General features: G+C 44.9%; 1 protein-coding gene across 1 annotated transcript; it reads right to left on the bottom strand.

Annotated features, from left to right (window-relative positions):
- Positions 1-527: 527 nt before the first annotated feature.
- LOC308314934 (solute carrier organic anion transporter family member 3A1-like) lies at positions 528-25,713 on the bottom strand (the record flags this gene model as incomplete). Its single annotated transcript, XM_080762750.1, has 14 exons — positions 528-658; positions 2,996-3,334; positions 3,660-3,724; positions 4,167-4,372; positions 4,969-5,104; positions 5,942-6,140; positions 10,770-10,934; positions 12,568-12,810; positions 17,505-17,603; positions 18,692-18,843; positions 19,683-19,936; positions 21,695-21,772; positions 24,849-25,025; positions 25,708-25,713. The coding sequence occupies 14 exons, from the start codon at positions 25,711-25,713 to the stop codon at positions 528-530; spliced, it is 2,250 nt and encodes a 749-aa protein (XP_080618876.1).
- Positions 25,714-26,225: the final 512 nt, after the last annotated feature.

The raw sequence follows: 26,225 nt of genomic DNA, 5'->3' as shown, positions 1-26,225 counted from the left end.
ACGACTAAAACCCTAACATAACTCAATCGTTAACCCCTTAAGACCTCAATGCCGTCTAAACTAAATCTAAACACTTTCCAGATTTTTTGAGGGGTGCTAGCCCCTCCTATGCCCAGCTTTGAAGACAAAAGTGTGCAAACACAAACATTGAGGACAAAAGTGAGGACGCAAATTGTGATTGGCCGGAATGAGATGATAAGAGCGGCCCTCACTTCACACAGGTGTGATTTCTTTTTAATATTACGTCGCTCAGAGCCTCTGCCCCCCATATGCTAGCGGATTGGAGGTTTGGTTCTAGTGTCCCTTCACTTCCCGCACAGGAGACGTGGGTTCGAATCCCTACGACCACACCGTTCTGGGCACCGCACGTTGACCTGGCCAATCACTGCCACAGGCTTTAATCTCCGCCCAACTGGCTTAAATAGACTCCTCCTCCATGTTGTGATGTCATCAGTGATGTCATCTAAAATAAACGCCTCCTCCTCTGTAAGACTGACTCCACGTTGTGATGTCATCAGCGATGTCATCTATAAGGCTGACTCTGCGTTGTGGGCCGTGATGTCATCAGGCTCCGCCCACTGCCTTAAAGGGCCGTCCTCCTCCACGTTGTAGACAAACTTAATTCTGCCATCGATACTGGACACGTTTGTTAGCAGATCTGAGAGAGAGAGAGACATTTGGTTTCCATTTTGTTTTTGTCAGTGAAAAAAGGCAGTCGACGAACATTTTTAGTCATTGTTTTAGTCGATGAAATCAACACTGAGCACAACCAGTCAAAGCACGGAAAGTACTCTTACCTGCCCATGTAGAAGGTTTTAAATGGAAAGTACTCTTACCTGCCCAACAGAAAGTACTCTTACCTGCCCATGTAGAAGGTTTTAAATGGAAAGTACTCTTACCTGCCCAACAGAAAGTACTCTTACCTGCCCATGTAGAAGGTTTTAAATGGAAAGTACTCTTACCTGCCCATGTAGAAGGTTTTAAATGGAAAGTACTCTTACCTGCCCAACAGAAAGTACTCTTACCTGCCCATGTAGAAGGTTTTAAATGGAAAGTACTCTTACTTGCCCAACAGAAAGTACTCTTACCTGCCCATGTAGAAGGTTTTAAATGGAAAGTACTCTTACCTGCCCAACAGAAAGTACTCTTACCTGCCCATGTAGAAGGTATTAAATATATAAGGGATTAAAAGTAGCCTACAGGCTACACTTATGTCTGACCATGTCATAACAGAAGGAGGTATTAATTAATAACATCGTTAATACTATAATCAAACTAGAACTGCACTCTGCCGAGTGCATACTTGCTTGTTGCACACTAGTAGGCCATAAATGGCCTACTAGTGCGCAAGCAGAGCGCGCAAGTACTTTCGACCGCTGGAAAGTATCACATCTCAGTATCTCTGTGAAGGAACGTTTGAAATGTATAATCATTACGTGTAACTATTTGCTACCTAACTACTTTTTTACAGAAAAATGAATCATTGATATGTGATGAAAAAAAAAGTAGATTTACAAATTACAAATCACATTACAAGAGTATGTAGTTGTAATTTGATTAGCAGTATACTGTGGTTACTTGGTTCCAAAAAGTGAAGCCAAGTTTTTTTCAACCGTAAGTCTGTGCCTGGTTTGCTGGGACCAGTTACAACATTACGTCATCGTTGAGAACTGGGACCAGAGTACATGGTGTGTATATGTATGACTAGCTCTCAGTGATGACGTAAGAGATATGGTCATCTGTGTAGTCTGGTCCCAGCAGACCAGGCACAGATTTACAAATTACAAATCACATTACAACTACATACAGAGTATGTAGTTGTAATTTGATTAGCAGTATACTGTGGTTACTTGGTTCCAAAAAGTGAAGCCAAGTTTTTTTCAACCGTAGGTTTGTGCCTGGTTTGCTGGGACCAGTTACAACATTACGTCATCGTTGTGAACTGGGACCAGAGTACATGGTGTGTATATGACGTAATGTTGTAACTTGTAACTTGTAACTAGTCCCAGCAAACGAGGCACAGACTGTATGTAGTTGTTCTAGTTACAACTACATACAGAGTATGTAGTTGTAATTTGATTAGCAGTATACTGTGGTTACTTGGTTCCAAAAAGTGAAGACAAGTTTTCTTCAACGGTAAATCTGTGCCTGGTTTGCTGGGACTAGTTACAACATTACGTCATCCTTGAGAGAGTACATGGTGTGTATATGACGTAATGTAACTTGTAACTTGTAACTTGTAACATTACGTCATATACACACCATGTACTCTCTCAAGGATGACGTAATGTTGTAACTAGTCCCAGCAAACCAGGCACAGATTTACCGTTGAAGAAAACTTGGCTTCACTTCGAAGAGACCAAGCGAAACGATTACTTGCGCGCTCTGCTTGCGCAAGTAACTAATCATCAAAGTATAATTCACTCAATGACTGAATGAATGAATCTCTGAATGAATGTCTGAAACACTGTCGTAGCTCCTCACTGGTTGCACCAATCGCTCCGACTTTTCACACAGGCATTGACCATAATATTACGGAGGCCTTAACAAAGCCCATTTTTCAATTCAACAAATTAGTAATGACGATTTCCTGTATTAGCAGGGAGCTGTCAGTGGGCTGTGTAAGAGGCTCCTTTGAGGAGGTCTTATAGTTTAGAGGATCTGTGTCTTGCCTTATAGCGTTGGGGGGGGAGGGAGTAATGGGTGATTAGTAACTTGAGCCCCGTATCTTAGCTAGGTACCTCCTTTTTATTATACTTACTCGCTTATAGGATACTTACTGTATGTAGTATAACTGTACTATAACTAGTAGTACTGTAGTATAACTTATATGTGCCCAAGCTAGAACAGAATTACCCAAATCCAGTAAGATACGAATGCTAGCGCCAGAATACCACTCTGACCTGATCTGAATCCGCTGGCGAGGCTTAGTTAGCTACACTACACACAAGGCTTAGCTACACAAAACAAACAGTTAATATTATAAAATACGAACCCTGTTCCGTGGTGGACGGTGCCATGCCGGGATGATGTCGCGCTCCCAGTCCCAGCGACGTGACGTTGGGACTCCCGAACACGTCGGTGGGCGTCAGGTAGCCCTCGCTGCTCAGGACGTACTTGTGGTAGTTCCGTCGCAGGCAGTGCCACGTGGTGGCGTACAGCACGAACGCCGACGCCTTCAGGACGATGGCGATGCTCACGTACAGGTGGCGGTACGCCACGTTGTCGTACAGCACGCACGCCCCCTTACCCCCCTTTCCCCCGCACGGCGAGCTCCAGAAGAGGCAGGTGGAGTCGATGCCCATCCCGAAGATCAGAGGTGGGGGAATGAACCCTGGAGGGAGAAGGTCAAAGTGTGTCACTGTGTGTGTGTCACTGTGTGTGTGTCACTGTGTGTGTCACTGTGTGTGTGTCACTGTGTGTGTCACTGTGTGTGTCACTGTGTGTGTGTCACTGTGTGTGTCACTGTGTGTGTCACTGTGTGTGTGTCACTGTGTGTGTGTCACTGTGTGTGTCACTGTGTGTGTCACTGTGTGTGTCACTGTGTGTGTCACTGTGTGTGTGTCACTGTGTGTGTGTCACTGTGTGTGTGTCACTGTGTGTGTCACTGTGTGTGTGTCACTGTGTGTGTGTCACTGTGTGTGTGCGTGCGTGTGTACCTATCAGTCTTAGCAGAAGGAACAACAGGCCCAGGGCGTATGACTTCAGTTCTGGACTCACTGTTCTGGAAGAACAAACAACATTATCATTACTAGGGATGGCTGGGTGGTATGACCTTATATGGGTGGTATTACCTTATAAGGATAATAACGGACGGAGTCTGGGCCATGGTATGACCTTATATGGGTGGTATTACCTTATAAGGATAATAACGGACGGAGTCTGGGCCATGGTATGACCTTATATGGGTGGTATTACCTTATAAGGATAATAACGGACGGAGTCTGGGCCATGGTATGACCTTATATGGGTGGTATTACCTTATAAGGATAATAACGGACGGAGTCTGGGCCATGGTATGACCTTATATGGGTGGTATTACCTTATAAGGATAATAACGGACGGAGTCTGGGCCATGGTATGACCTTATATGGGTGGTATTACCTTATAAGGATAATAACGGACGGAGTATGGGCCATGGTATGACCTTATATGGGTGGTATTACCTTATAAGGATAATAACGGACGGAGTCTGGGCCATGGCTCCTATCATGCTACACACACAGATCACACACAGGAAGATGATGAAGTTGCGCCGACATCCTGGCGTGGGGCACTTCCCTGGGATAGCCACGCCCATTGCCCCACCCACTGACGCGCCCCCTTCCCCACTGCTGCTGCCGCCGGAGATACACGCACAGCCAGTCATGTTCTACATGGAGAGACAGACAGGAGAGAGAGACAGACAGGACAGAGAGACAGACAGGAGAGAGAGACAGACAGGAGAGAGACGGACAGGAGAGAGACAGACAGGAGAGAGACAGACAGGACAGAGAGACAGACAGGAGAGAGACAGACAGGACAGAGAGACAGACAGGAGAGAGACAGACAGGAGAGAGACAGACAGGACAGAGAGACAGACAGGACAGAGAGACAGACAGGAGAGAGACAGACAGGAGAGAGCCAGACAGGACAGAGAGACAGACAGACAGGAGAGAGACAGACAGGACAGAGAGACAGACAGGACAGAGAGACAGACAGGAGAGAGACAGACAGGAGAGAGCCAGACAGGACAGAGAGACAGACAGACAGGAGAGAGACAGACAGGACAGAGAGACAGACAGGACAGAGAGACAGACAGACAGGAGAGATACACAGACAGGATAGAGACAGACAGGAGAGAGACAGACAGGACAGGACAGAGAGACAGACAGGAGAGAGACAGACCATGTTACAAACTTATAGAAAGACAACAGTAACTCATAGAACCATGGTTATAACAGTAACCTAGTGTGTGCGTGCACTCACAGGTTGCATACACCCAGCGAAGCAGGCAGACAGGTAAGTGACTCCATTCGATCCACACACGGGGCTGAAATAACTGGTGTAACAGTTGCAGTTACTGATGCAGGCCACCTCGGGGCGCTGCCACGAATACAACGTTCTGTAGAAGAAGAAGAAGAAGAGAACACCCTTTACGTCTGTGTATGGCAGTCACAAATAATATTCAACCAATGAAAAGCATTAAAAAAGCTAATCTGATTCTGAACATGACGTACAGTATAATTGCTCAACGGGCAAGTGCCTCTGAGACCTTAGTGTCAAGCCCTGCATTACATGAGATTATATCTTCTCTGGAGTCCTGCCTCAAAGCAGACCAGAGGTAGAAAACTGTCGTTCCCTGATGTCATCGCTATAGGGACACATGATGTCATCGCTATAGGGACACATGATGTCATCGCTATAGGGACACATGATGTCATCGCTATAGGGACACAGGCATCAGTAAGCAAGAACTGGGGATGGTTATGAAGGACCGGGAAGTGTGGCGTGGCGTCGTGAAATCCATGATCTCGACCGCGGTCGAAAAATGATGATGATGATGATGATGATGATGATGACATGTATCATAGGCGGACCATGAGATACCGGCCCCTGGGCCACCGACATGCAAAGGACCGTGTCACCGTTATTAACTTTGCACTTTTTTTAGCCCTGAGCTAGAGCCTCCACATGAGGCTCAAGCTCAGGGCCCCCCCCTAGCTCAGGGGCCCCTGGGCCCAACAGGCCCGATGGGTAATCCTCCCCTGTGTGGGGCTATCTGCGTGCCTGTCACTGTGTTTGCTTCTGGGGGGGGGTCCCATGCGGAACAACATATTTTCAGATGGGGGTCCGCGGCCAAATACAGATAATTCTGTGGGTCCTTGACATGACGAGGTTTGAGCACCACTATAGATTTCTCTGTCAGGATTCGGAAGACATTTTGTAGAGCGATGCTTACTCGTTGCCGTAGGCGACGGTAACCCCGGCGACCGGTCCGTTGTCACATCCCAGGAACAGGAAGCTGACGTAGCAGGTGGTGCTGACGAGGTTGACCAGCATCGCCATGCCGACAGCGCCGAGCGCCGACAAGTTCAACTTCTTCACCAGCAGACCTCCCAGGAAGATGCCCAGACACGCACAGGGGATGGCCGTAAGACCTGGTTATGAAATATTATTATTATTATTATTACTTATACGCAAGCAGAGTGCACAAGTTGTAATCGGCTGCGTATACTGTATATGTTGGTCGTATGCCAGTGTTGTCATCCATCCATCCGTTATCATATCTAATGTACGTTTGGTGATCGGCTGTTGATGGTGACGTAACTAAGGTCAAGGTTGGTATAAGGTCAGTAACGGGTCTTAAGGATTTAGAGCAGCAGTTGTATAAAACATTAGTTAGTAGTATTGCGCGCTCTGATTGCACACAAGTAGGCCATGTTGTGTGCCGGACAATACCAGTACATATAATATGTAACCTTCAAGTTTCATTACATTATATTAACATTCACTGTCTACCAGAGCGACTCATTACATTATATTAACATTCACTGTCTACCAGAGCGACTCATTACATTATATTAACATTCACTGTCTACCAGAGCGACTCATTACATTATATTAACATTCACTGTCTACCAGAGCGACTCATTACATTATATTAACATTCACTGTCTACCAGAGCGACTCATTACATTATATTAACATTCACTGTCTACCAGAGCGACTCATTACATTATATTAACATTCACTGTCTACCAGAGCGACTCATTACTTACCTCAAAAGGTAAGTAATGAACATGTTTCATTACATTATATTAACATTCACTGTCTACCAGAGCGACTCATTACTTACCTCAAAAGGTAAGTAATGAACATGTTTCATTACATTATATTAACATTCACTGTCTACCAGAGCGACTCATTACTTACCTCAAAAGGTAAGTAATGAACATGTTTCATTACATTATATTAACATTCACTGTCTACCAGAGCGACTCATTACTTACCTCAAAAGGTAAGTAATGAACATGTTTCATTACATTATATTAACATTCACTGTCTACCAGAGCGACTCATTACTTACCTCAAAAGGTAAGTAATGAACATGTTTCATTACATTATATTAACATTCACTGTCTACCAGAGCGACTCATTACTTACCTCAAAAGGTAAGTAATGAACATGTTTCATTACATTATATTAACATTCACTGTCTACCAGAGCGACTCATTACTTACCTCAAAAGGTAAGTAATGAACATGTTTCATTACATTATATTAACATTCACTGTCTACCAGAGCGACTCATTACTTACCTCAAAAGGTAAGTAATGAACATGTTTCATTACATTATATTAACATTCACTGTCTACCAGAGCGACTCATTACTTACCTCAAAAGGTAAGTAATGAACATGTTTCATTACATTATATTAACATTCACTGTCTACCAGAGCGACTCATTACTTACCTCAAAAGGTAAGTAATGAACATGTTTCATTACATTATATTAACATTCACTGTCTACCAGAGCGACTCATTACTTACCTCAAAAGGTAAGTAATGAACATGTTTCATTACATTATATTAACATTCACTGTCTACCAGAGCGACTCATTACTTACCTCAAAAGGTAAGTAATGAACATGTTTCATTACATTATATTAACATTCACTGTCTACCAGAGCGACTCATTACTTACCTCAAAAGGTAAGTAATGAACATGTTTCATTACATTATATTAACATTCACTGTCTACCAGAGCGACTCATTACTTACCTCAAAAGGTAAGTAATGAACATGTTTCATTACATTATATTAACATTCACTGTCTACCAGAGCGACTCATTACTTACCTCAAAAGGTAAGTAATGAACATGTTTCATTACATTATATTAACATTCACTGTCTACCAGAGCGACTCATTACTTACCTCAAAAGGTAAGTAATGAACATGTTTCATTACATTATATTAACATTCACTGTCTACCAGAGCGACTCATTACTTACCTCAAAAGGTAAGTAATGAACATGTTTCATTACATTATATTAACATTCACTGTCTACCAGAGCGACTCATTACTTACCTCAAAAGGTAAGTAATGAACATGTTTCATTACATTATATTAACATTCACTGTCTACCAGAGCGACTCATTACTTACCTCAAAAGGTAAGTAATGAACATGTTTCATTACATTATATTAACATTCACTGTCTACCAGAGCGACTCATTACTTACCTCAAAAGGTAAGTAATGAACATGTTTCATTACATTATATTAACATTCACTGTCTACCAGAGCGACTCATTACTTACCTCAAAAGGTAAGTAATGAACATGTTTCATTACATTATATTAACATTCACTGTCTACCAGAGCGACTCATTACTTACCTCAAAAGGTAAGTAATGAACATGTTTCATTACATTATATTAACATTCACTGTCTACCAGAGCGACTCATTACTTACCTCAAAAGGTAAGTAATGAACATGTTTCATTACATTATATTAACATTCACTGTCTACCAGAGCGACTCATTACTTACCTCAAAAGGTAAGTAATGAACATGTTTCATTACATTATATTAACATTCACTGTCTACCAGAGCGACTCATTACTTACCTCAAAAGGTAAGTAATGAACATGTTTCATTACATTATATTAACATTCACTGTCTACCAGAGCGACTCATTACTTACCTCAAAAGGTAAGTAATGAACATGTTTCATTACATTATATTAACATTCACTGTCTACCAGAGCGACTCATTACTTACCTCAAAAGGTAAGTAATGAACATGTTTCATTACATTATATTAACATTCACTGTCTACCAGAGCGACTCATTACTTACCTCAAAAGGTAAGTAATGAACATGTTTCATTACATTATATTAACATTCACTGTCTACCAGAGCGACTCATTACTTACCTCAAAAGGTAAGTAATGAACATGTTTCATTACATTATATTAACATTCACTGTCTACCAGAGCGACTCATTACTTACCTCAAAAGGTAAGTAATGAACATGTTTCATTACATTATATTAACATTCACTGTCTACCAGAGCGACTCATTACTTACCTCAAAAGGTAAGTAATGAACATGTTTCATTACATTATATTAACATTCACTGTCTACCAGAGCGACTCATTACTTACCTCAAAAGGTAAGTAATGAACATGTTTCATTACATTATATTAACATTCACTGTCTACCAGAGCGACTCATTACTTACCTCAAAAGGTAAGTAATGAACATGTTTCATTACATTATATTAACATTCACTGTCTACCAGAGCGACTCATTACTTACCTCAAAAGGTAAGTAATGAACATGTTTCATTACATTATATTAACATTCACTGTCTACCAGAGCGACTCATTACTTACCTCAAAAGGTAAGTAATGAACATGGAACACTAAACAGGAAATAATAATCCTGTTTAGTGTTCCATGAGTATTTAGAGTATATATGAATAGAGACGGCACCCGAGTTCTCCTCCCATCCACTTGCATCAAGTTGCTCAGAAGCCCATGAGGCGATTTCACTCCTCCTTCCGAGTAGGAACAGAGTGCGTTCTGGGATTGATTGGGCCAAACTCGCTGGCCGTTGACTGTCATTGCACTGAAACAGCGTTCACGTGTCATAATGAACGTGCGCAATGATAGTCAACGGACCAGCACGTTCATGAGTTTGGCCCAGCGCTGCAATACCAAATTCGGCCACTATGTCCATTTCGCTTCAGGGTTTCCTTCGGGTGCCGTCTCTATTCATACTGTATATACTCTAAGGTGCGAGCGCAGAAAAATACAGCTACTAGCGACACTGAACACACGCTGAGAGGCTGTCGGATAAAGATGCCAAGGATTCGACAGGGATGTCACTTTTATGCGACACCGAAGGAAGAAGAATGTTGTAGTCAATTAAGTCTATTAAGTTCGGGCGAGAAGCAAAACAAAGCCTACTTTATTTAGGAGACCATTTGTATAGGCTTTGTGTCCCATTTCACCTCTAGTGGCTCCAATGAAGTTCGCCCATCTTCATAAATAAATAATCTTCGGTATAGCACTGAATGCTGAAGCTGGTTATAAAGACACCGAGGATTTGACGGTGTGAGATGTTGGACCCACGCCTACCTAGCAGCTCATTGGCTGAGAAAGCCACTTTCTCAGAAGACTTAGGCTTTTTGGAGTCAGTAGAAATATCATGTTGACCTTTTACAGAGCTAGTATAGAGTCAATCCTAAGATACGGTATATCCAGCTGGTTTGGCAATCTAACTGTGAAATACAAGTCTCAAGTAAATAGGCTAGCAAACATGGCTGGGAAGATCATGGGCATGTCCACCCCACCCATCACTCCCCAGACCATCTTTGAACAAGCAGTGGTGAGACAGGCTCGGAATATTGTATCTGACCCCTTGCATGTACTGTACCGAGAGTACGAGCTAATGCCATCCGGTAGGAGGTATAGAACTCCACGATGTGTATATAATAGATTTAAACACTCTTTTGTTCCCCTGTCAACTAAAATGCTCAATCAGGGATTGCCGAATGCACTTTAATGACTATAGTTGCACTTTATCAAGGGAATGTGTGCAATATCTCGGTTTTGTGTATGTGGGTGTTCCACGGTGTTTTCTCTTTTCGTATGTGAACATGTCTGTTATTTGTATGCAGCTGTGACTCTGTCTCCAAGACAAATTTCTCCCAAGGGAGACAAATAAAGATAACCTTGAACCTTGAAGCGTATACGTTGAGTTGTTGGACCCCACGCCTACCTAGCAGCTGATTGGCCGAGGAGGTTGTCAGGTTGAACTGCTGCTCCAGGTACTTCCCCAGGAAAGCAGCGAAGCCGGCGACCACGGCGATCTCCATGCAGGCCGCGAGCGTCACGCACGTGAACACCGGGTTGGAGAGCAGGTGTCTGGTCACCTTGGGAATGACTGCACCGCACACACACGCGCGCACACACACACACACACACACACACACACACACACACACACACACACACACACACACACACACACACACACTTTTTTTATTATTATATAAATGTATATATTATTACAATTATTTTATTTGGATCTGCACAAGAGGCGTAATACAATAGACCCAAACACTGATCAGAATTAGGTTATACATTATATGGAAGTACAGGAATACCTTGTACAAAGGACATAAACACTGCCAGTGCAGTTTGACAGTGGGAGAGCAGCCAGTTACAACGTGCATGGACGGCAAAGCATCGTTACATACAAATTACCGTCAAGGCTTCCGAATATGAACACAACGCATTTTACATTTGTAACCAAGATGTATAATAAATATGAACACAAGCAGATTAATAGCTGTATAATAGCATCCATAAGACGTTGGTACTTAAGCACCCTAGCTGGTAAGGAATGCCTCTTCCAGACTGTGGTCAAATGTACATGTATGCCACTTCCAAAATGGTCACTTCTCTAGTGTCCTAATTTTTTTTCCCCCCTTTTTTAAACTCGAAAATATTTCTCGGCGAGAATGCGATATGCATAATAAGAGTACTATGTTCATGTTGTGTTTACATGTTACATGTTTAGATGTTATTGTTAATGAGGGGGGCACACAACCGGTGCGCCAGCGCGCATACATCGTCAAAGGCGCATTTGCGCACTAATAGCTAATAATAGACAGTTATGTAGAGAAATCTGACAGGCATTGTATTGAACTGAGAATTTTTTGAATATTTTGTTTTAATCGTTTTTGGATTGAGAATCGAGTTGAATCGAAATGTGACCCCAAGAATCGGAAATCGAATCGTGGCACAAGTAAATGTCGATTTCGAGGGTCCTTGACATGAAAGCACTGATATCAGTGCCCACTGCCCATACCCGAAGGCGGGGTTGGCGAAAGGGCCTTTCTGTGTGGAGTTTGCATGTTCTCCCCGTGTCCCCTAGGGTAGGTACCCTCACAAAAACATGCAGTAATCCTGGTCTCTAAACTGCCTCCCCCTGGCCAGCCGGGGCGCCTGATGGAGGGGAAAGGAACTGGTTGGAATAACGTGTTCCTTCCACCACGCGCTACGTCCAACCAGGGAAACTCCCCCCTGTCAGGTGTAAAGGAGCAACTTGGACACTCAAGCATGAAGGAAGCATGAGTTAAGTCCGTTGCTCTCCCCAGGTTGGCGGAGGGTGTGTAGAGCCCAGGATCACAGTAGATGATTGACACAGGGGTGAAAAATGGGTTACAAAATCGTGGGATAAAAAATATATTTAAAAAAAAAGTAAATGTCGATTTCGAGGGTCCTTGACGTGAAAGCACTGATATAGAGACCACTCAGATGAAAGCACTGATATAGAGACCTCTCAGATGAAAGCACTGATATAGAACCCTCTCAGATGAAAGCACTGATATAGAGACCTCTCAGATGAAAGCACTGATATAGAGACCTCTCAGATGAAAGCACTGATATAGAGACCTCTCAGATGAAAGCACTGATATAGAGACCTCTCAGATGAAAGCACTGATATAGAGACCTCTCAGATGAAAGCACTGATATAGAGACCTCTCAGATGAAAGCACTGATATAGAGACCTCTCAGATGCTGACAGACGGTCAGGCCAGAGTCGGTGGTGTTGAACACGTCCGTGGGCTTCATGGACGGAGGCAGCATGGCCTGCTCGCTCTCGGCGGCGCTGTCCGAGTCCTGGTCCTCCAGCGCCTGCGGGAAGCCGAACATGAAGAGAGCAGAGAAGAAGAGCAGCACGCCACACAGCAGGAAGCCCCCCCACCACGCCCCGATCCACCGCGGGTCGTCTGGGGTGATGTCCAGCTTACCTGAAACAAGTGAAGCATAACAATATATAAATACATTATTATTATTATTATTATTATTAATGAATGAATTAACCCATTTTGGTGTTAGCACTATGTTATGCTTTAGCTATTGGAAAATAGCAGATCTACAAGCTCGTAGCGCGCCACCGAGTGGCGCGCTACGAGCTTGTAGGTCTGCTATTTTTGAAAAATCGAAGAACGACTGACATTTTTAGAATCTGATCTCAGGTCAGAATGGGTTAATCAGACCAGTGTGTGTCCAGTGGAAACCTCATATTAATCTGATCTCAGGTCAGAATGGGTTAATAATTCATAAGAAAATAACATTTCATCATATTTTAATTACATCACTACTGAATGACGCCATCACAGCCATGTCAATTCCTTTAAAAGTGAAATAAAAGTCAAATAATCAGAACGTTATTTATTTATTGACAGACAGACAGACAGACAGACAGACAGACAGACAGACAGACATGTGGTCCAACACCCGACTAAAGGACGTCAACGAGGTCAGGGACGCGTCTCCCTCATCGTCTCGTTTCTCGGCTCTGGGGGGGTCCGTGGCCCGGAACAGGAACCAGCCTCTGGACTGTAAGGTGTGTAAGGTTGTGTCTGACGTCCCCTGGAGGCTGGGCAGGGCATGGCACAACCTGCTGGCCCTCGGTGGCGCAGCGGGCGGCGGCCTTAGAGTCTCAGGCGAGGCCGAGACGCGGAGAAGCCTGGCCCGGCGGCGGTTAGCGCCCCTGGTGGTGGCGCTCGCCAGCGTCCTGCTCCTGGCCGGCGTGTGGTGGCGCGGCGAGGGGGCGGGGCTGGATCTGGGGGGCGTCGACATGTCTCGCTGGAGGAGCATGCTGGGAGACTCGGAGCGCCTCCTGTGGCTGGAGAAGAGCATGTCTCAGCTGAAGGAGCTTCTGATGGCCGGGCGCCACCGCGAGCACAGCCACGACGTCTCCCACGGCGCCCTGGTGGCCGACGTGCGCCGGCTGAAGGAGGCCGTGGAGAGCGTTCAGCGCGACGTCCGCGGGCTGCTGGGATTGGACGACGACGCCCGCGGAGGAGGTGGCGGAGAGAGCGTCACGGACCGGATCCGCAAGGAGCTCCAGTCCTTGTTGCTCCGCCCCCACGGGGACCAGCTGGCCACGACGGGCTCCTCCTCCCCAGGACTCCTCCCCTTTCCCGGCAGCGGCGGCGACTCTTCGCCGCTCTCCCATTGGCTGCAGCAGCGCTACGTGAGCCGCGACGAGCTCAAGGCGGAGCTTGGCGCTCTGAAGCTCGGCGGCGAGCGGAGGGAGGGGGGGCGGACCAGCGGCTCGGGCTCCTCGTCTCCGGCGGTGAGCGAGGAGCAGGTGGAGCTGATGGTGAAGCGCGCCCTGAGGCTCTTCTCCGAGGACCGCGTGGGAATGGCCGACTATGCGCTGGAGTCGGCGGGCGGCGCCGTGCTGCGCACGCACAGCTCCGTGTGGAGTCTGTTCTGCGTGCCGCCCAGCGCCGACTGCTCCTCCTCCTCGTCCTCCTCCAATCAGAACGGACGCTTCGTCACCAAGCCGCCCCGCGTGGTCCTGCAGCCCGACAACCAGCCGGGCAACTGCTGGGGCTTCGCGGGCTCCCAGGGCAAGCTGGTGATCCGCCTGTCCATGCGGGTCCGGCCCACCTTCTTCACGCTGGAGCACGTGGCCCGGTCTCTGGCGCCGGCCGGCAGCATCCGCAGCGCGCCGCGGGACTTCAGCGTCTACGGCCTGGACGACGACGATGTCGCAGCGGCGGCCGAGGAGAGCGGCGGCGGCGGCGGGACGGGAGGAACGCTGCTGGGCTCGTACACCTACGACCAGGACGGAGACGCTCTGCAGACCTTCAGCGAGGACCAGGACAACCACAAGTTCTTCAGCCTCATCGAGGTCAACGTGCTGTCCAACTGGGGACACCCGGACTACACCTGCATGTACCGCTTCAGGGTGCACGGCATACCCGTCCTCTAGGACCACACCCGTCCTCCAGGACTACACCTGTCCTCCAGGACTACACCTGTCCTCCAGGACTACACCTGTCCTCCAGGACTACACATGTCCTCCAGGACTACACATGTCCTCCAGGACTACACCTGTCCTCCAGGACTACACCTGTCCTCCAGGACTACACATGTCCTCCAGGACTACACATGTCCTCCAGGACTACCCCCAGGAACATCTGCCCCTAACAACAATAGAGGGTAGGCTACTGTCCTAAAGGAGGTCAGTGACTTTAAATACCTGGACACCAAGAACTCCCGGCCAAAAAGCTTGTACTGTGGGAACCAGCACACGGGCATCGATCGAGAGGACAAATGAGCTGGCCAGATGTATGGAGAACCGAGATGACTGGAGACACCTGTCATCTAGTGCCATCTACAGGACTACACCTGTCCTCTCTAGGACTACACCTGTCCTCTAGGACTACACCTGTCCTCTCTAGGACTACACCTGTCCTCTAACGGACCCAACACTGACAGAATATACAAGCTTTTATGTAATACATGTAAATTAAATTAACTTTGGGTACATGTGTGTTCTGGTTTTGGTCAAAGATTAAACCTGTTTGGCAAACAAGTCATGCTTAAATCACAACACGACAGCTAAACTATAACAATTGATTTTAATGTAATTATGATTCATTTTGTTGCGCCACATATTCCAGGTCCATCATAGGGCATTAACTATACTGTGGTCAGTTTAGCCGACTGTTGAAGACCATAGTCTGTATGCTGTAGAGCAGTGCTTTTTACCATTTTGTCCACTATTCCATGCTAATTGTGTAGACTTCTTGTAAATTAAGTAAAGCAGATTTTTAACAATAATGAAGCTCTTGCGAGTGTAGAGTTGAACCAAACCAAATGGACCCATAAGGGTCCAGGTGGTTTTATGTTACACTCTCAAAGAGTTAAAGATCAATATGGGTCCATTTGGATACCAACTCTCCATCATTTAGCTGGGGACCACCTGGAAGACCCCTCAAGGACCACAGGTGGTCCCCGGACCACTTGTTGAAAACCACTGCTCTAGAGAATTTTATATATTGTAGATCTTTGTTTTTTCATGTCAGCCTTCTCAAAAGCCCACCTGTTTAGATTAGCCTTCCCAAGCCGACCTGTTTTTAACTTGTTACATGTACTATTTTTGAGGGCTCCTATAAACAGCTTTTGTCCCCACACGTCTCAAGATTTGCCATTGACAATGAACGGAGAAAAATTAGGTCAAAAATCTGCTATATATATGACGTAAATTAAACATCAAAACATTAAACGCCATTGACATTGAAGGGAAAATGTATGTCATATGTAAACGAGCAAATCAGCTATAACACTGACAAAAGGCATTCTGATTGGCCAGTATGAGATGATCCATGGTAGATGTACGATGATAACAGCGCCCCTCACTTCACACTCATGTGATTTTTATTGTTTTAATTCTTATTTTACTTGTTTCTCTTAATAAAGGTCCATCCCCTGGCCCTCACACATGTAGAGCTTTTTCCAGTACTATGAAAAGCTCTATATAAGCCACAGATAATATAATTATTATAATTATTACCGGTGTACTCCTTCCAGCCGCTCCCTGGATTTCCCAAAACTCTCACCTTCCTTGCGACCACGTCTCACGCTCCCGACTGTCTTCCCCCAGACGTAAACGTTATTTGAATACATTTCGGTTTCACCCCCATTCCCTGTTTCTGTGTCTTTCTTTGCCTTTGGCCTCCCGGCCAGCACATTTAGCTACGCAGCACCGGTCCAGCCTAACATTATTGACGTATAACATTGTTTGATTTGTTTTAGATTTTAGAATTATTCTAAATGACGTCTGTTACCCCTGGAGAGGCTTAGATATGAAATGCAGGATATAGGGCAGAGGTTTTCTCGGAGGTATGGTGGTCGCCCTTTTCGGGACTAGGGAGTAACAGACTTTATGTTTCATTTAGTATGATGAATTAATTGTTACATAACATCCCAGCTCATGCAGTAGAGGCTAGGGGTCCCCCTTTTTGAAGCCTTTACCACTTGAATATCGTTTGTATTTTTTATTTTGTCTGTTTTATCGTTCTTTTTTGAGGGGCGCCAGCCCCTCCTATATTCAGCTATTAGTGTAGATATAATAAGTTAATATCATTTGTGTACTGTATGTACATTGTTTTGAATTTCACCCACATATTTACTACCTGCAAAGGGTCGGTTGTCTTGTCAGGGACACGCAGACACATTGCCGGCTAATGTAACCTCAACCTGTACAACCGTCCTAACCCAAACCGGTTGTAATGCACGTAACTCGAGAACCATTTGACCCACCGACTTCTATTTCGACACACGCGTTCCACACCCCCGCAGGGAGTGCAGTGCCCGGTATCGAGTCGGTCGGACCCACGGTTCTCCAGAACCACCACAAAAGGCTCTGGTCAGGCTCTGCCAGTGGGCCTAATGAGGCCAACTCCTTTTACCTGGGCAATTTCCAGCCTCTGCCTCAGCCAATTGAGGCTCAACCAATCAGGCTCTGCCAGTGGGCCTAATTGATTGCCAAGTACACTTTTCAGTTTGCAGTCATCAGACACATGAGGCACACAGATCTCCATGGGACTGACAGTTAAAACGTGCGCTATGACAACGTATATCATTAGGTGGCCGACTGCGACGGCCACCTACGTAAAGGTCTAGTAGTAGGATAACTCACTGGTGTCGATGAAGACAGCGTCAACGTAGACTTTGGTACAAAGAGAACCCAGGATGAATCCACAGGCTGGGCCGAACACCAGCGTAGAGAATAATATACCTGAGAGAGAGAGAGAGAGACACATTCACTTTACATTAGAGAGAGAGAGACATTCACTTTACATTAGAGAGAGAGAGAGAGACATTCACTTTACATTAGAGAGAGAGAGAGAGAGAGAGAGAGAGAGAGAGAGAGAGAGAGAGAGAGAGAGAGAGAGAGAGAGAGAGAGAGAGAGAGAGAGAGAGCGCCCAGGGTGTTTTAGGGAAGGGAGAATAGTCTGGGATGTGTGGAGCGTTGTCCAGGGTGTTTTAGAGAAGGGAGAAGAGTCTGGGACGTGTGGAGCGTTGTCCAGGGTGTTTTAGAGAAGGGAGAAGAGTCTGGGACGTGTGGAGCGTTGTCCAGGGTGTTTTAGAGAAGGGAGAAGAGTCTGGGACGTGTGGAGCGTTGTCCAGGGTGTTTTAGAAAAGGGAGAAGAGTCTGGGACGTGTGGAGCGTTGTCCCGGGTGTTTTAGAGAAGGGAGAAGAGTCTGGGACGTGTGGAGCGTTGTCCAGGGTGTTTTAGAGAAGGGAGAAGAGTCTGGGACGTGTGGAGCGTTGTCCAGGGTGTTTTAGAGAAGGGAGAAGAGTCTGGGATGTGTGGAGCGTTGTCCAGGGTGTTTTAGAGAAGGGAGAAGAGTCTGGGACGTGTGGAGCGTTGTCCAGGGTGTTTTAGAGAAGGGAGAAGAGTCTGGGACGTGTGGAGCGTTGTCCAGGGTGTTTTAGAGAAGGGAGAAGAGTCTGGGACGTGTGGAGCGTTGTCCCGGGTGTTTTAGAGAAGGGAGAAGAGTCTGGGACGTGTGGAGCGTTGTCCAGGGTGTTTTAGAGAAGGGAGAAGAGTCTGGGACGTGTGGAGCGTTGTCCAGGGTGTTTTAGAGAAGGGAGAAGAGTCTGGGACGTGTGGAGCGTTGGTCCATTTGGTTCCAAACTATCCTTTAGCTGGGTCCCCCCTGGAACTCCCTCAAGGACCCTTGGGGGTCCCCGAACCCCACTTTGGGAACCACTGGGCTAAACATCAATGTTTTTTTGTGTTGGCTCCGCCGCCGGGCAGCAAGTGGGAGCCAATGGCAGCGGAGCAGGTCTGTAAATGTATACCATATAAGGATACATACCTATGTATAAGGAAGAGTCTTTTCGCCGTACATGGTCATCGATATAAGACACGCCCAGCGGTTGAACGGGCGTGGCTCCGATCCCCAGCAGCACCTGAGCACCAATCAGCAGCAAGTACATCATGTCTGTGTTGGCCTTGTCTCCACACTTCCTGTGGTTACAAATTACATTATAAATATAATAGTACATCATGTAGTACATCAATAGTAGGCTACATGAATAGTGGACCCCTTATAGTAAGGGGTCCTTTATAAGGGGTAATACGTCACATTTGCCATGTGTTGTGAGCTTGTAGATCTGATATTTAATACTGGAACATTAATGCTATTCATAATAGAGCGTCGCAGTCCCGCCCCGGCATGACGACGCCAGGCCCAGGAAATGACATTTTCCCATAGACATTTCAAAAAGTATTCATTTAAAGACCTTTTAAGCGTCGTACGAAGCCAACTCGAGTCAACTCGAGCCAACTTGAGCTTGTAGATCTGATATTTAATACTGGAACATTAATGCTATTCATAATAGAGCGTCGCAGTCCCACCCCCTTTCAGAACGACGAGTGGCCAAGGAAATAAATCTCAATGCATTTTTTTTCTTAAAGTATTTATTTAAAGACGGTTACGCCGCGGACAAAGCCAACTCTGATCGTGACAAATCATGACGATGAACACAATGTTTTGGGCCGATCAAATCATTTATAAGAAGAAAAACAAAACAAATAGTGTTGTCTCCTGCCTTTATTTTCTTCTTTCTAATGATTTGATCGGCCCAAAATATTGTGTTCATTGTCATGATTTGTCACGATCCGAGTTGGCTTTGTCCGCGGCGTAACCGTCTTTAAATAAATACTTTAAGAAATGCCTATGAGGAAAATGAACGGTGATTTATTTTCCGGGTCTCTCGAGGGGGCGGGACTGCGACGCTCTATAGTGACATTGATTAGCAGATTAGCAGGTTGAATTAATCACAGCGATGGAATGGTTTTTATACTTGCTGCCCTGCTGTTTGCGCTCCGTCCTGTAGGTGGTGTTGTAGCACAGATCGCGCCCGGCTCCCGGACCGGCGTTCGGGTCTTGGCTCCAGCCGTCCAGGCTCTCGTACTCGTACTGGTGCGACAGGAACTCGGGCAGCGCCGAGAGCAACGCGCCCAGCGCCATGACGATGCCACCGCAGCCAATCAGACGCGGCCGGTGGGCGCGCGCTCCGAAGTAGCTGACGAATAGGATGAGGGCGAGGTTCCCCACCTAGATAATACAATAACACGTATAACTATGTAAGGGATAATATCTGGCTATAGGTGGTCGTTGTCGGGAGATAATTCACCGACAGGGAGTGGTTAAACTCCCTGAAGGTGAATTATTACATGGCTACCTAACATAAATTAATACATTGACCCAAAACACAACAAAATAAAGTATTCCATAAGTGTCGCGCTGGCTGCGTCTGCCCAGCTGCAGGGCTGCAGCACTGTCGGAAAACAAGGAAGTGAGTTGATCAGATAGAATCCATTTTCAGGTCCTGCTTCGTCTATTTGTCTCAAATGTTTTCAAAAACAATTTTGAGAGCAATGTTTAGCTGTAAATGACATTGTGTGTCACTAGTGTGTGTGTGTGTGTGTGTGTGTGTGTGTGTGTTTACATGGCTGTCATGTTGGAAACAGCAAATCAAGTGGGGCGCAGCTGGTGCTCAGAGGGTTTTATTAGGCAGAGGTCTTTTATACAGCGGAGCGGTCATTATGATGAGATAACTCACCGCTGAATTAAGCGATTGACCAATCAGAATCAAGCATTCAACCAAGCCATGTAATAAAAATAAACAATACCCTGAGGGCGTGCACGCACTCAACCTGGGTGACAGCAGACTGCTGGGCGAGCACTGGCGCTTTGGCATGGGGGTCAGATCAACATATGGAATGATTTGAATTCTGTACTGGCCATATATAGAGCGAGTCTTGAGTGTACAGGGTTTGATGAGGTCAGATCAACATATGGAATGAATATTCTGTACTGGCCATATATCTATGGAGCGAGTCTTGATTGTACAGGGTTTGATGAGGTCAGATCAACATTTGGAATGTCAGAACAGGTCAGCTCCATGTATGGAGATCTAAGGGTGGCACCGGGAGCAGTGTCTTGATTGTACGGGCTTTGATGAGGCTGTCTCACCGGCACAAAAACATGCAGTAATACTGGTCTCTAAACTACCTCCCCCTGGCCACAGGGACCCCCAGGGGTACTTGAGGGAGTTCCAGGGGGGACCCAGCTAAATGATAATTTGGAACCTATTTCATTCTCCACTACCTGTCAGTGGGGAGTGTTGGCTGGGAGGAGTAGGACTAAGGCTGTATATGCCCTGTCGGGGGGGGGGGGGGGGTTAACATTATGACAGGCAATTACTCCTGTCAAAAAACACTTTGTTTGAAATAGACACTCATGCTTTCTATAAAAGGTGTGATAAATGGACCCTTGTGGGTCTGTAACTCAGAGAGTGTACAAATGGAACCAAATGGACCTGGTTCCATTTGTATGCTCTCAGAGTTAAATTAGCATTGATTTTACAATATTAATTGGGGTCCCAGAGATATAAATGCTATTACATGTGGGTCTGTAGACTAATGGAGGTCAAACTGGGCGTCCTTGAAATTAAACGGGTCTGCGACGGTCTATAGCACTGATTTATGCAACAAAAAAAAAAATCAAAAACCTCAAAAATTGAGTTAGGTTGATTTCTCCCAACAGCAACAAAACCATAAGAAATCACACCCGTGTGAAGTGAGGGGCGCTCTTATCAACTTACAACATCACTTACTACGTAATGTTTGTTTAAGCAACGGGTGCTAATGTTTGTTTAGGTCCTCAAAACATTTTCTCTTTATTGTCTTTGGCGTTATCTTAAACAAACATCGTTGAAAAACAAACATTAAAGCCATATATATAGGAGGCCTCAAAAAATAAATGAAATGAAATATACGTAAATCAATTTGAGGGCGAGAGGTTGGTCACCTCGAAGCTGCTGGCGATGAGGCCGGCGTCGGCACTCTGGAGAGAGAAGCGTCTTTCTAACGTCGTCAACACGCTCACCTGGAACACACCATAAATATATAACTATAAAATAATACAATAACATAATATAACTAGAACTGCACTCTGTCGAGTGCATACTTGCTTGTTGCACACTAGTAGGCCATAAATGGCCAACTAGTGCGCAAGCAGAGCGCGCAAGTACTTTCGACCGCTGTAAACTGTCAAATCTCAGTATCTCTGTGAAGGAACGTTTGAAATGTCTAATTATTAAGTGTAACTATTTGCTACCTACCTACTTTATGCATATAAACACCTAGTGTTATTACGGTAAGTATGGTTCAAGTTTCTATCTATATAAGAAATACAGTTTTATCGATGTAGATATATTCTGGATCCCTTTTTAGTTTTTTAAAGAAAAAATAAATCATTGATATGTGATGAAAAGAAAGGTATATAAACTGAATTAAAATATGTTATACAGTACATATAATTATTCTATTATTTATTCTAAATTGTCAATTGTTTTAAATGTATTTCATCTTGGAATATAGTGATATTAATACTAAATCATGATCAGAGTAATAGGTGTCTCTAACTTCAATTTCTGTAATAATACTTTCACATTTGTTAAAATATACATGATCTAAAATACTTCCGTAATCTGTAGTTGGATTTGTATTTAATTGTTTAAAGCCTAATCTTGACATGAAGGTCTTTATACGTCTACCTTTCTCACTATATTGGTCTTCATTGAAATCATCATAATTGCAGAAGTCGGAGATGATAGATACTTTACCATGTTTTCGAGAAATGTGTTTAATTTCGAAAGGTCTGTTTTAGGTGATCTGTATACATAAGAATGATATATAGATCTTTATCTTTTACATGTATGCATACGTGTTCTACTTTTTCTAATATCTCTATTTCATTTTGTATTATTTTAATGGAAATATCTTCTTTTATAACAAACTCCCCCACCTATATCATATTCTCTGTAAGTAACTACAGTATACCGCTAATCAATGACTAGCTCTCAATGATGACGTAAGACATATGGTCATGTATGTAATCTGGTCCCAGAAAATCAGGCACAATTTGCTATTTTATTTTACAAATTACATATGTATGAAATCCATATACATATGGTCATGTATGTAATCTGGTCCCAGCAAATCAGGCACAGATTATATATTACATACATGACCATATGTCTTACGTCATCATTACTAATATATTTTTTATCCCACGATTTTGTAACCCATTTTTCACCCCTGTGTCAATCATCTACTGTGATCCTGGGCTCTACACACCCTCCGCCAACCTGGGGAGAGCAACGGACTTAACTCATGCTTCCTTCATGCTTGAGTGTCCAAGTTGCTCCTTTACACCTGACAGGGGGGAGTTTCCCTGGTTGGACGTAGCGCGTGGAAGGAACACGTTATTCCAACCAGTTCCTTTCCCCTCCATCAGGCGCCCCGGCCGGCCAGGGGGAGGCAGTTTAGAGACCAGGATTACTGCATGTTTTTGTGAGGGTACCTACCCTAGGGGACACGGGGAGAACATGCAAACTCCACACAGAAAGGCCCCTTCGCCAACCCCATCTTCGGGTATGGGCACTGATGACGTCATCATTGAGAGCTAGTCATACATATGTATATGTAATTTGTAAGTTGATTAGCCGTATACTGTGGTTACTTTGCGCCAAAAAACGTCCCAGCCAACCCGCCACTTTTGATGCGTATGCAAATAAAACAGCAGATTTGTGCCTGGTTTGCTGGGACCAGATTACATAAATGACCATATGTCTTACGTCATCATTGAGAGCTAGTCATACATATACACACCATGTACTCTGGTCCCAGCAAATCAGGCACAATTTGCTATTATATTTTACAAATTACATATATATGTATATGTATGACTAGCTCTCAATGATGACGTAAGACATATGGTCATTTACCCGCCACTTTTGATGCGTATGCAAATAAAACAGCAAATTGTGCCTGATTTGCTGGGACCAGATTACATACATGACCATATTTCTTACGTCATCATTGAGAGCTAGTCATACATACAGTATGTATATGTAATTTGTAAGTTGATTAGCGGTATACTGTGGTTACTTTGCGCCAAAACCGTCCCAGCCAACCCGCCACTTGATGCGTATGCAAATAAAACAGCAAATTTGTGCCTGGTTTGCTGGGACCAGATTACATAAATGACCATATTTCTTACGTCATCATTGAGAGCTAGTCATACATATACACACCATGTACTCTGGTCCCAGCAAATCAGGCACAATTTGCTATTTTATTTTACTGATTATATATATAGTATATGTATGACTAGCTCTAAATGATGACGTAAGAAATATGGTCATTTATGTAATCTGGTCCCAGCAAACCAGGCACAAATTTGCTGTTTTATTTGCATACGCATCAAGTGGCGGGTTGGCTGGGGCGGTGCATACGGACCGGGCGAAATTATTACTTGCGCGCTCTGCTTGCGCAAGTAACTATAAATAAATACATATATAACTTATTTTCTTTTGGGCTCTTCCCTTCAGCCGATCATCTGCCTCCATCTCACATTGTCCTCTGTCTCCTCAGCCAATCATCTGCCTCCATTCTCACCCTGTCCTCTGTCTCCTCAGCCAATCATCTGCCTCCATTCTCACCCTGTCCTCTGTCTCCTCAGCCAATCATCTGCCTCCCTTCTCAGCTGTCTTCTGTCTCTAAACCATACAACATAGCTGTCTGTCTGTCTGTCTGTCTATCTGTCTGTCTGTCTGCTTGCCTGCCTGTCTGTCAATAGTGACAAAGGCCTGAACCGGAAGTTTACGGAATGCATTGGAGTCTATGGACTTTACAGTGACAAACGAGTTACATGAACCATGTGACCGACCGGGCTGTTTTCTGCCCCCTCAATGTCCTAACTCTGTCTTACTCTATGATAGATCTATAGTTACCAGATAGGCTCCCACAGTGCCCTGGGCCAACATCATATCATAGATCTATAGTTACCAGATAGGCTCCCACAGTGCCCTGGGCCAACATCATATCATAGATCTATAGTTACCAGATAGGCTCCCACAGTGCCCTGGGCCAACATCATATCATAGATCTATAGTTACCAGATAGGCTCCCACAGTGCCCTGGGCCAGCATCAAGGCACATTCGCTCAGCAGGAATATTTTGATGTTTTTGAAGCAGGAGACGCTCTTCATCTTCTGACCCTCCTCCTCATCATCATTACGCTCCGACACGTCGTCCACCACGTGCACGCTGCCGTGCACGCTGCCGCCATCCACCTGACGCACACACACACACACACACACACACACACACACACGTATGACATCAACACTTAAAGAATGATTTTGTGAATGCAACTTGTTATAAATTTAAAATATGTAAAATATCAGATCTATATGATCCACGTGTCACAATTATGATCTTATAGATCTGCAGTTTGTCAGTGCACGCACGCACGCACGCACACACACACACACACGCACACGCACACGCACGCACGCGCACGCACGCACGCACACACGCACGCACGCACACACACACACACACACACGCGCACACACACGCACTTCAGCATTTTAGTCAACTATACTTTAAATACAAATATCAGATTGCCATCTGCTACTTGAAGATAGCAGATCTACAAGCTCAAAGTGTCATTTTTGAGAGCTTAAGGCCCATCTGCTAAATTCAGCCATATAGCATGTAGGGCTTATAGATCTGCTTTGTTCAGACTGTAGGGCTTGTAGATCTGCTGAAAGACGTAACTCAGTACTTCTAGGCTACATCAAATCTCTTTGACCGAATAACAGATAGCGTAGCGGTGCTTTGTGAGCTTGTAGATCTGCAATGTTTTGGCTATGGTTCTTCTCTCCCCCTATACCTAGAACATGGATGCTAGGTTTAATGTTTCACATTAGATCAATATAGAACATGGATGCTAGCTTCGATGTTTCTCACCTGCATAGCAGCAGCTTGTAGATCTGTCCTTTAGAAGAGTCTGTTGACCCGCATGGCGGCTGTTAATTATGATATACACATATAATAATATTATTATCGTCTAGCCTGCAGGTCCCAGCATTATAAACTGTTAATTATCATATAAACATAATAATGATAATAATGGTAATAATGATAAAAAATAATGATGATAATAATAATAATAATAATAATAATAATAATAGTATTAACGTCTATCCCGTAGGTCCAGCATTATAAACCGCATCCAGCATTATCAGCAGCTAGCAGCAACAACAGGAACAGCAGCGGCGGCCTCTGGCGGTGATGCAGGGCATGGCAGGCCGCAGAGACGCAGTGCAGAGAGATGCAGAGAACCAGAGCTTTCAGATCAGCGGCTCAGAGCAGGGAGATCAGGCCGAGAATAGAGCGCTGTGTGGCGGATAGAGGAGCTGCGGTGGCTCGGTGTTTCCAGAGGAGCGTTCAGATCAGATCAGATCAGCGGCTCAGAGCGGCTCTGC

This window comes from Protomyctophum bolini, assembly GCF_963924005.1.
Source record: "Protomyctophum bolini genome assembly, chromosome: 1".
In the NCBI taxonomy this organism is placed as follows: domain Eukaryota; kingdom Metazoa; phylum Chordata; class Actinopteri; order Myctophiformes; family Myctophidae; genus Protomyctophum; species Protomyctophum bolini.
This window is presented reverse-complemented; position numbering and strand designations above follow the sequence as displayed.